At 38.8% G+C, this 11713-nt stretch overlaps 1 protein-coding gene and 1 non-coding gene across 2 annotated transcripts; one reads left to right on the plus strand and one right to left on the minus strand.

Moving 5' to 3' along the window:
- psmc1b (proteasome 26S subunit, ATPase 1b) lies at window positions 1-10550 on the minus strand. Its single transcript, XM_038285089.1, has 11 exons — window positions 10464-10550; window positions 9933-9986; window positions 7033-7129; window positions 6664-6788; window positions 6388-6573; window positions 6103-6231; window positions 4831-4927; window positions 3115-3304; window positions 1723-1874; window positions 1050-1204; window positions 1-307 (listed from the first exon to the last, which is right to left on the minus strand). The coding sequence occupies exons 1-11, from the start codon at window positions 10464-10466 to the stop codon at window positions 173-175; spliced, it is 1323 nt and encodes a 440-aa protein (XP_038141017.1). The 5' UTR covers window positions 10467-10550; the 3' UTR covers window positions 1-172.
- A 40-nt stretch (window positions 10551-10590) lies between these two features.
- On the plus strand, window positions 10591-10663 carry trnak-cuu. Its single transcript has one exon. It is a non-coding gene; the product is annotated as a tRNA-Lys (tRNA).
- The last annotated feature ends 1050 nt before the right edge of the window (window positions 10664-11713 follow it).

Raw genomic sequence — 11713 nt, forward strand, 5'->3', positions numbered from 1 at the left:
ATGGTTTCTATTTATCACTTTTATTAACTGTTTTAACAAATAACAATAACAGGGGAGTGGGATGGAGCAAAACATGACGTGCACAAAAGCTGATGTCGCTGTTCCTCACCCTGATAAATGGAGAAGGAAGGGTTGGTGTGGGAGGAACGAAAACGATAACAAGCTCTGGGCGTTAAAGGTAAAGGCCCTCCGGTGTGCCCTCCTGCTTCTTGTACAGGACGTTCTCCTTGGACTTTTTGAAGTCTTCGTTGGTGACTTTCATGCGGCGCTCTCTCAGCGCCATGAGGCCTGCCTCTGTGCAGATGGCCTTGAGGAAAAACGAGAGAAGAACAGAAGGTTCATAGCTGTCCTCTGGGATTTTAGAAAAGATTCTTTACACGATGTGGAACTTAGGAGCCACAAACAAACTAAAGCAGCATTATGCAAAATTGATAGCTTTTGCACATCATCCCAAAATTAACTAGACTGACAATAAACCTAAAAGAAACAGTCTAAGGCTTCTGGTTAGAAAGAATACTACAGTTGCAGTTAAACTATTGTCCACAAGAGGGCAGCAAAGCTAAAGCAATGACCTAACGTCCAGTGAAAAGACGCCACTGAATGGAAAAACTCACTTAACTTAATTAGCTGATAACATTAATTATTTACAAAGCCGACTGCAGAACTTTCCATTTGAACACCTGTCTTTTTTCCTCCCATCAGATGAGTGTGGGATATCTAAGGGCTCATCTAATCAATAAGTGGCTGCAGCCGCAGCAGCAACGGGAGACGGTGAAAAGAGCAAGAGAAGGATCCAGTGAATACAGAACAAAGCTGACTAGGTGCTCTCTGCATGGTGGTTAGCCAAATTAAAAACTGAAGCTAGGGTAATCTGCAGAAGTACCAACTTCAGATATCTATTTTCAATATAGGCCAAAAGTTTCCATTTTGGTTCTGGCTCTTTATTTAGGGGTGCTGAGTAAAAGGGACAGAGCATAAATGTGAGGCGTGTTTTTCTTTCAGCAACCTTACAGTAGATTATGAATGAAGACTCTTTGAAACGTTCTCACCTTAATGTCTGCTCCTGATAAGTCGTCTTTTGCCAGGATGAGGTCATCCAGGGTGACGTCATCTGCTACAGTCATCCGGCTGGTGTGGATCTGGAAGATTCTTCTTTTGGTCTTCTCATCCGGCAGAGGAAACTCGATCTTTCTGTCGATTCTCCCTGAGTGAGAGGAGGAAAACAAAAACTTACTCCCTATATTTTTGTACATGATGTGTCTATTAGCTTCGGTTGCACCGAGCCTTTGAGAAAAACCTGACGGATTATTATTAAAGAACACCTTTACAAGGCTTTTTCTTTTATTTTAAAAGTATGAATCATTTAAATATTATTTAGGCTGTTTTATAGAGCAGACTTCATAAAAAGAAAAATAAACCCCTCTTTCTTTTAAGAAAATAAAAACTAGAGCTGTTGATAATGTCAAGTGAATGTAATGCCTGCAACACGTGACAATCTTTGTTTAAAGAGTGGCGCCTTAAGGGATCTGCATTATAAATTCTCATCCAAACGCAGGAAAGAAAAAGGACTTGACATTTCAATTTCCCCCTCCCTGCCATGACTCAGCAGAATGGAGCCATTTCCTACGTGCCAGACAGATTTACTGTACTGCAGCTATAAGAGCGCAGAGAGGATCTCAGCCAAACCCTGACAGCCTCAAAGCCAATCTGATACCGACTGACCGGGTCGGATGAGGGCCGGGTCCAGCGTTTCTATCCGATTGGTGGCCATGATCACTTTGACGTCTCCCCGGGAATCGAAGCCGTCCAGCTGGTTGAGCAACTCCAGCATGGTCCTCTGGATCTCTCTTTCACCCCCAGAGTTCGAGTCGTACCTACCAAACACAGAGCAGAGATGAATCACAATAGACAGCAGAAAGTTTCAACAAAGTGAGACTTTTAGCTGCTTTCATTTAGAAAACAACTATACATGGAGGCCTTAATGTGTCGTATGTGCAGCTGAGACATTGATTTGAAAACATGAGCGCAGATGCCTGGAAACACCAACAACAAACGCTGCTTAATCAGAAACCTCCTAAATTTAAGCTTAATTCTAATAACCATTTCTTCTTCATTAGTATTTAATAAATGTAGAGAATTACTAGCAGACTGGACTCAACGATCTCTTTATAATCCTCATTTAGTACGAGGTGACCCAGGAGGTCAAATCTATAATGTCATTTCAGTGTCGGGCTGAAAGAATTAATCAGATGAATCGATTATTGAAATAATGATCAACTAACTTAGTAATTAATTAATCGCTTAATTGGAGTATAGAGACTCTCCAATATGCCTTTAGCTGACAGAGCGACCCACTTAGAGCAATAATTATACCATAATTGCAAAGAAATTCATAAATATTTTGTATTTAAGATAAAAAACTGGGTTCATTAATATGCTCTACCCCAGAACTCCTAAAGGCGAAAAGTTTTACTTTCACTTGGTTTAATTCTGTAAAATAATCTTTTTTAAGGATCCTATCCTATAAGCTATCTGATTATTAATCCAAAAAAATAATCAACAGATTAATCGATTAGCAATTGTTAGCTGCAGCCCTACTTCAGTACTTGAACTCCTACTTAACCCAGATTCAATTCAATCACTTCTTGTCTTCTTCTGGGAGGCTGTGCAAGAAAACCTCACCCATAATTCATCGAACCGACGATTCATCTTTTTATCAAAGTTATTAAAAGAAATATTTCTAATTTTTCTGATGTGAAGTATATCTAAAGATCCTTGGAATCTTAACTCTACAGCTATATATAAGACAGGTGTTTACATAATAAGTGATCCAGGAGAAAAGAGGCCACAACACTGAATGAGATGCAAAAAGGTTTTTAGGAATATTTCTATTTTATAGAAACATATTTTCATTAAGATCATGAAACAAAACATCCTGTTCCAGCATATCACTGGGTGTTGTGTAAAATTGGATGCAGATGCATTTATTGAGAGATGCTGCGTTATGACACTGATCAGACACCTCTGTATCAGCGCCACAGGTGATTCATCATCACCTCTCTGACGCTCTCCCTGTTCAAATCTGAGTCAGTGTGAAGCTGAACTCCTGCGTACCTCTTGGTGCCGATGGCGTCGATCTCGTCGATGAAGACGATGGACGGGGCGTGCTCCTCTGCCACCCTGAAGAGCTCTCGCACAAGCTTGGGTCCGTCTCCGAGGTACTTCTGGATCAGCTCCGAGCCAACCACGCGCAGGAAGGTGGCTGAGGTCTGATTGGCCACAGCTTTGGCAAGCAGAGTCTTGCCTGGGACGGGCAGGATAGAGATTTACACCAATATGTTGGGTTTCTTTTAAACAAAGCAGTGCATGATTTAAAGGTGATTTTAAAAATTTTTAACCAATAAATGTCCATCCGTTTATACACAGCAGCTTAAACCCTCACAAATCAGCTAATAAATCAACCTTTAAGTTAGTCCACCTCTGTGTGATTAAATGAGCATCAAGAAGACAAAGGAAAACATAAGTGAGAAAGATGTGAAGTTTAAAGCAGAGGTGCATTAAAACAGCTTTGAACGACACAGCTGGACTGTTCAGTCTGGAAAAGGTTGCAGAACAGACCGTAGAGGGAAGGTTTTTATTCTACTTTCCAATCATATTTATATGTCTATCTATTTCATACAAAACCACTAGAATGAAATATAGAATAAGAATATAATCTGTGCTCAAATAGTTTTGCCACAAACTCTAAACATACATGGAGGACGGTTTAACCAATAGAACAAAACTATGCACTGGAAAAATGATGTAGAAATAAGTAAAAAATGTCTTCAATTAAGTGTATTTATCCTTAATTTGAGTAGGTAAATGAGAGATTTTGCCAATTGAATGAGTATTTTTACTTTTAAAATTAGATAATAGATAATATGTACTTGAAAGAAGACATTGCAATTGTCTTTTCCTATTTTAAGTGTAAATTGTCTTGTTCCATTGGCAAGATGTCTCTTTTACTTCCTCGATCCAAGAACAAATGCACTTACATTAAGAAAAAAAATACTTATCTAGATTTATTCCAGTGAGCAAAGATCTAAAAGGCTGAAGAAAATTCAAAGATCAGCTTTTAAAGAAGCAGGTTTATTAAAAAAATCTAGTTGTTACACATTTAAATTTGCCACAGACTTATTTTATGAATTAGTAAAACACTTGGATAACAGCTACCGTTAAGGTTGCACCTCTAGTCTAAAAAAAAAAACAAACTTATTTTTAATTAATAACTCCTCAAAGTATCAGAATATTTTTTCTGTCTTTTCAGGCGATCGCTTCATGGTGGGATCTACAAACCTGCAGGGCGCCGATAACGCTGCATCCTTTCATGTTGCAGTGCCCTTTACCAAGGTCCCAATGATAGGATTCATTACTGGATCCAAACAGTATTTGATCAAAATTAAAGCCCAATACTAAAAGAGTCTGGTTCTGCAGGTTCTAGGTATGTTCCTGCTCCAAGACAGCTGAATGGGTGAACGAAATACTCCTCAGGCTTTGTAATAAGCCAAGAGGAACATGTAAATAACAAGAATTTATTATAGATGGAAAATAAAACAGCAGGCCAAGAGATCTTCCTGCTCCAGGTGAGATACTCTGCTATAAAGGACATTAACTGCAGCTACACCTTGATATTTTCATCCTAGCAAAAAATGTACTCCTGTTATTCCTGTAGACTTTCTGTTACGCTAATACATTCAAACCAGCTACTAATTCAAAAAAACCTTCCATGTTGGTTTGTTTTGTTAGCAGCTATAGAAAAGGAAAAATATGTTGGGATAATATTCGTACCTGTGCCAGGGGGTCCATAAAGGATGACCCCTTTGGGAGGCTTGATGCCCATCTCCTCGTAGTATTCAGGATGTGTGAGTGGCAACTCCACAGACTCCTAACAGCAGCCAAAGAAGAAGAAAAAATAAATAAAACACACTTTTATTTTAAATAAATAGAACCGACCAAACAAAATCCAGCATATGTGAAGCTGCAAAATCACAGATACCAAAGAAAACTGAAAATATATACATAGGTAAACAATTTCCAAGCAGACACACGAGTCAGGCTAAAAGGTAAAGAAAATCTGCATCTGCAGAAATGTTCACAGGTATTTTTATTTTTTTTTCAGCTCTGGCCCGAGGTCCAAGTCAGGTCTCAGGTTAGAGAGAAGGTTAGGAATTCAATTTTGATGATTATTTTCAATCTTTATGAATTTATAAACAACTTTCTTTATTTCTCCCCATTGCCCATAATGTCTATTTCCTAATTATATGTTGCATTGACTATGGTTTATGTTAGATAATGAGTACATAACTTAGTGTTTAACTATTAAATGAACAGAACAAGAAGTGCTTTTATTGTGAAAGTTAGAGTGTCCTTGGGAGATGGTACAGCTAGCTTAGCAGTCAGAGAATCCTGGAGATAAGTTCTGTTTATTTTGTTCCAAAATTATTCAATGCAGCGCTCACTTGGAGAAACATTCATGTGGTAAAGCTACCAGTTGCAGTTTATTAGCCAACATCCTCAATTCCACTCAGGTAGACCTGAAAGTAGAGATTTTTCACTTTTGTGGATGATGAGATTTCATACTCTGATGTTCAGCTTTTGAGTTTTGGCGCATGAAACAGATCCCAAATAAAATAAAATATAAAATGAGTTCGTTCGTTCAGTTCTTATTTCAGTTCGGCAGAGTGGGCATCAAAATTAGGAATAGAGAATTTAAAATAGAAAAAATCTGGGAGAATTTAAAGGTTAAAACCGACTCCAATTATTTCCTTGTGCCTAAACCTGCTAAGGCATGTCAATTGTTACTGATGTGGCTGCTAGTATTGAAGACTTTGGGCAATATTTAAAGCCAGAGCCCACAGCAGGAGGAACCCCAAAGTTAGAATCAGTGTAGTCATGCAAGAGGCAGTTTAGCTTAATGCGACCATCTGAATGAAATATATATATATATTTTTTATCTAAATGGAATGAGTTTCAAAAAAAGGCCTTAACCAGATAAGTAAAAACAAAAACAGCTCATACTGATCTTTTAAAAGAAGTGTTCATAAGTTTTTCATGCTATACCTTAATCTCCTGGATCTGATTGTCCAGTCCGCCTATGTCAGCGTAGGTTTCTTGAGGAGCTTTTTCCACTTTCATCACAGTCACTAAGGGGTCGGTGTCGTCCATCAGAACCCCAATCACAGCATGAACCTACAGCAAAACATTAAAAAAAGTATTTAACATGGATAACTTTCTTTAGAAACACAGAAGTCTTGGTTTGGTGTAGCTGAGCGAGAATGACTGTTTTAAGTTAGCATTATTACTTCCTTTTTTCTAACTGTAAGCCAAGTATTAGCCAAACATCACCTTGTGGTTTAGCAGGACGGAGCAGCCAGGCTCCAGCAGGTCTTTGTCCACAAAGGACAGGATGCTGACATAATGCTCTGATCCCACTGAGGTGGACACAATGGCGTGGTTGTCATCAATGATTTCTTCCAGAGTGCCTACTGACATGGGGGTTCCTCGCAGATCGTCCACCTTTGACCTTTCCTCCTGTTATAGCAGGAAGCAAAAAAAAAAAAAAAGCAAACTTGAGACAAACATACTTGATAGAAAGACAGGGGCGTCAGATCGAAGGCTAACCTCCTGTTTCTCTTCTAGAGGCTTCATCTGCTCCTGGTTCCTGATGAACTCCTCCTCCATCAGCAGGTAGTCTTTAATCCGTTCCTGCTTCAGCAGCTTTAGACGGCACTGAGTGTGAGGCGTAACTGAAACACAAACAGGTCAGTTACTTAAACTGTATTTTATAAAAACACCAGTCAGACATGGGCTTTAAACAGTTAAAAATCACTAAATAGAGCATTTCCCCTTAAAACTTTTGAATAGTTGGGCTTTTATTGTTCTTTTGCAGACATGATGCCTTTAACATTTTATTGTCAGGCTTTGGCACAGATTGCAAGAAAGAGAAATACTGTCAGATCAGTTGGTCTGTGTGTTTCATTGCCTCTTTACCGAGTGGAAGTTTGCTAGCGGCGTCGGGACCCTTTGTCTTCTTCTTCTTTTTGCCCACTCTGGTGGGAATGGGAGGTTCATACTTCTTCTTCTTATCCTTCAAACAGAAAAAGGACAGCTTAGAGTATTAAATGGCTGAACTAATAAGGTATTAATTATAATTTACCAGGCAGTTGAGAAGTTTTCAAAAGCCTTTCATATTTTTTACCCAATTATTTTATGTAAAGACATACCGTATTTTCACGACCATAAGGCGCACCGTACTAAAAGGCGCAGTCTCAGTCATGTGTGCCACTTCTGTATTTAACACACACATAAGGCGCACCGGACTATAGGGCGCGTTTTTTATATACAGGTACATGTCCTCTACTACCTTTAAATAGCTCTACTGCGTATTTTAAAAATACAGCGGGCCCAAAACTGAGTATGACTGTGCTTTATTCATGTATTTATTACAAAGTATTAATCAAACCTGGCAGCTGGCCGTGAGACAGACACATCGCAGATGACACAGCGCTGTGGTCACTCCTAAATTAACTTAAAATCCTGAAACCTGCCGACGGAATATGTTCGCTTTTATTGCCGGTATCCTGGTGCCTGCAGTTTAAATTATTTAGATGAAAAACACCTGCCAGCAGCCGCGGTGAGGCTGCTGTTGAATGGATTTCTGCTGTCGGTGCACCGCTGGTATGTGGGGGTCTGAGCGCCTCCGACAGAAATAGATAATCTGGATGAACTGACTGCAATTAAGTTTTCAGGTGGCCTTTCTCACTTAAAAACATATTAAAACTACTTTATTCCCACTGATCACAGCAAATATAGCTGCAAGATTTAGATTATTTAGATGAAAAAACACCTGCCAGCCACCGCGGTGAAGAGGAGGAGACCCGCCCAGAGGCTGCTGTTGAATTAAGTTTTCAGGTAGGAAAATAGAGCGGGAGCAAAACTGAGTATGATTGTGCTTTATTCATGTATTTATTACAAAGTATTAATCAAACCCATCAAAGTCATCCTCCTCTGTTTCTGAATTTAACAGCTGCGCTAAATCAGACATGCCAGTTTCCCCTTCTTCGCTGTCAGAGTCACTTTCCGTGCAGCGCAGCTCCTCAGAAATAATGCCGGCTTTTGCAAAAGCTTGAACAACAGAGCCAGCAGACAAGTTAGTCCAAGCATCTACAATCCATCCGCAAACGGTGGCGTAATCTGCCCGGCGCTGCCTTCCACTTATCCTGAAACTGTGCTCTCCGTCTGTCATCCATCGCTCCCACGCCGCTCGCAGCCTTACTTTGAACGGCCGCTTCACACTGAGTGTCGAGCGGTTGAAGTTCCTCTGTCAGACCCCCCGGGATAACGGCGAGCACAGCGTTCATTTGATTCACCTTTTTTTTTCCACATCGGCTGTGAGATGGGCACGCAGCGATGGTGATGCGTGGAAAAAAGCACCTGGTCTCCTCACATACACCTGCCTTTCATCATCTCCAGCCTTTTTCATTTGCGTTAATGTCATCAGAGCGCTGTGTCTGTCTCGCTGTCAGCTCCCAGATCAGCTTCTCTGATTGGTTGATGCGGCGCGTCCAGCAGCAAAACTTCAATTTTTCCATCTCGAGCAGCAGCAGCGCGTTGGCGGTGCGTCAGATACTTAAAACGCTCCCGAGGCGCTGCGGCTGCTGCTCAAAACGCGCTTTTTGCTGCACCTATACGCGCGTCAACCATTGACTTTGCATGTAAACTCGCTGCTTCTGCTGCACCTGCTGGGTCCGGTTCACACCGATGTCGAGCGGTTGAACAGCGAGCACAGCGTTAATTTGTTTCCCCATGTTTTTCACATCAGCTGTGAGATGGGCACGCATGGAGTCACATATTAACAGCGATGGTGATGAGTGGAAAAAAAACACCTGGTCTCCTTACATTCAGCCACTCTTTCATCATCTCCTCAATGAGGTGGTCTCAAAAGTCGCAGTTACAACACACATAGGGCGCACCGCACCATAGGGCGCACCGCACATTTTGAGGGAAAAAAAAGACGTTTAAGTGCGCCTTATAGTCATGAAAATACGGTATTTCTTTTATTCAACCTTTCACATAGATGGTCCTTTTCATTATTTTATATGATTCTCACAGTAAGAACTGCATTAACTTTTTTGTGCTAGCTCAATAACAAAGATTGAATCAACTGTTTTCTACTGTTGTTCTTGTATTGAAGCATGTTGCAGGTTTTAAGACCAAGAAGGATCTGTGTTGACCAAATTCTTCAGAAAGAATGAAGTTGCATATCTGTTATTTTCCCCTCACTGATATCGTTTTGTGCTTTATGAAATTTATTATTGAGTTATTAGCTGGTAGCTATGACCATAAATACGAATACAATTGAAATTTTTTATCAATTTATGTATTAGAAATCATTAGAATGTGCTAGATTAGTTTTTTTATTTGAATCACATAAATCACCTTTTAAAAAATATTAAAATTTCATGAGAAGCATCTGTTATATTCCACTTAATTTATTTTTTAACTGCCTGACAACTTTTTTTAAATAATAGGCAAAAATTAAGATACAATTAATCACACAGAAGCAGTTTTAAAATTGTTGACAATCAGTGAACTACACCAAATCTAGCAAACCTTTTCAAAAGACCTACAGCTTAGACTTTATTTGACTTTTATTTCTATCTAAGTAAATATTGTGCTTTTACTAGATATATGACTCATTTAAATTTTGACTCAATGCAACTGTATTTACATGTTTATGTTTTTTCCATGAAGAAATGCAAAATTTTTTAACATGGATAGTTAAGAAATTGCTCTTGATTAAAGATAACCAGATACTTTGTTCTGTTTTCAGCTGTTTAGGGGAATTTGAAATATATTCAGATGTAGAAACCCTCGAAAGAAAAAGTCACCTTGTCATCCTTCTTGCCTCCTCCTGGACCATGGCCTCCACTCTGACTTTGACCCTAGAAATATAAACAGGTTTTAATTAAACAATAAATAAGCTTTAGGTGATAGCTGATGATGCTGTATTGTTTTCAACAATGTTTTCCGTTCAAATGTTAGCTCGTTGCTGCTACCTACAAAGTCAGCAGCGGACAATTCAGCTTTTAATTTGTCGAAAGGGAACAATAAGAACGCCCTGCAAGTATCATGTATACAAACAGAAAACAAACGAATATGGTTTATATTTCCATACAGAATAACTTGGTGAAAAAAATGAGAAATACAAATTCTGAAAGCTAAGAAGCTAATGTGCCTAGCTTTAGGCAAAATCACTAAACGCTGCCTTTAACCTTACTTATTGTTGCACAGATAAAACACGGAGCTATTAATAGTTACAACGCGGCGTTCATTTCGACGCCAAAAGTGAAGTCACACTCTGTAAAAGAAACAAAAATTATACATTTATAAGCCGCAACAAAAATTGCTTGCTCACTTACCATCGTTTCTTGTCGACTAAAGATGGCGTCACGAAACAGGGCAAGAATATAGAAAACGACAAAACCATGCGACGACCTATAGTGTGTGTACTGGTTCATAAACGTACTGTCTTCCATCGCGGTCACAGCCCGGCTAGTTCAGTCGGTAGAGCATGAGACTCTTAATCTCAGGGTCGTGGGTTCGAGCCCCACGTTGGGCGGACTAACTTTTTTCTGTGGTTTTCACTTGCGAATTTAAAACCACACTTATCCAAAGGATTATTGGAGAGTTTGTCTTCGATTAAACGCTAGAAAATAATAAAGTTTTCTAGTTTCAAAGGCTTTCAGGTTTAAGTAATTAATCAAGATATTTTTTAATTACTAGACTAATATTAGATAATCTAAGCGAATGAAAATATAAAAATTCAGAAGTTGACATACACCTACTTCTGGTATGTTTTAGAACTGGGTTTTAAGCAATGAGAGAGTCTAATTATATGACAACATAGTAAAGTTTTGGGGTCATTTTTCTTGCACAAAAATCACTCAACTCTGCTGTGTTTCAACCTAAAAAAATTAACTAATTTAATCAAAACAAGGTCTTAACAGAATAAAGCAATTTCTCAATTTAAATCAGAATCTTAAAAGTTGTGCTTGTGATGATTAATTTGCTACAGTATATTTTGCCACTCTGTTTATATGCTTTGAACCTACAGAAAAGTAATTTAATAAGTAAGGATCATAAAATAATAAATTAGGATCATTGTCATGTCACCGTCTGACTTGATGCCATCCCCATGTGGGTCTGTGTCACATTAAAGTTTCTGTTTGTCAGAGCTAAGCTTCAATAAAAGCAAGAAATCTTAGGATCTGGCCAATGTTTACTCTGGATGCAATGAATGCTTGTTTTGAATCACAAGCTTCTCTAATTAGTGTGTTTTAGGGGTATTTATTTTGGTTGTTTTTTTTTATTTGTTTTTTTTACATATTGATGTGTATTCAAGCCTGAAGGTATTATTTGATTGTCTAGTGCTTTAATTAACACTGTGCTACTGAACATAAAGCGCAGAACCTCCACAGATGCAGACCCAGAGTTAGTTTAGGGTCTTAATCACCATGATGGCTTTTAGAAGCGGTGCTGCATGGAGCTGCTTATATCACCATCCACGTAGAAGTAGCTGATTATTTTGAATACTATGTTGAAGCTCAAAAATGCACTTGTACTGGCATTTCATAATTTTTCATTGCAATTTTTTTTTGTTAATTACGAT

This window comes from Cyprinodon tularosa, unplaced genomic scaffold, assembly GCF_016077235.1.
Source record: "Cyprinodon tularosa strain WSP-4 unplaced genomic scaffold, ASM1607723v1 ctg206, whole genome shotgun sequence".
Taxonomy (NCBI): Eukaryota; Metazoa; Chordata; class Actinopteri; order Cyprinodontiformes; family Cyprinodontidae; genus Cyprinodon; species Cyprinodon tularosa.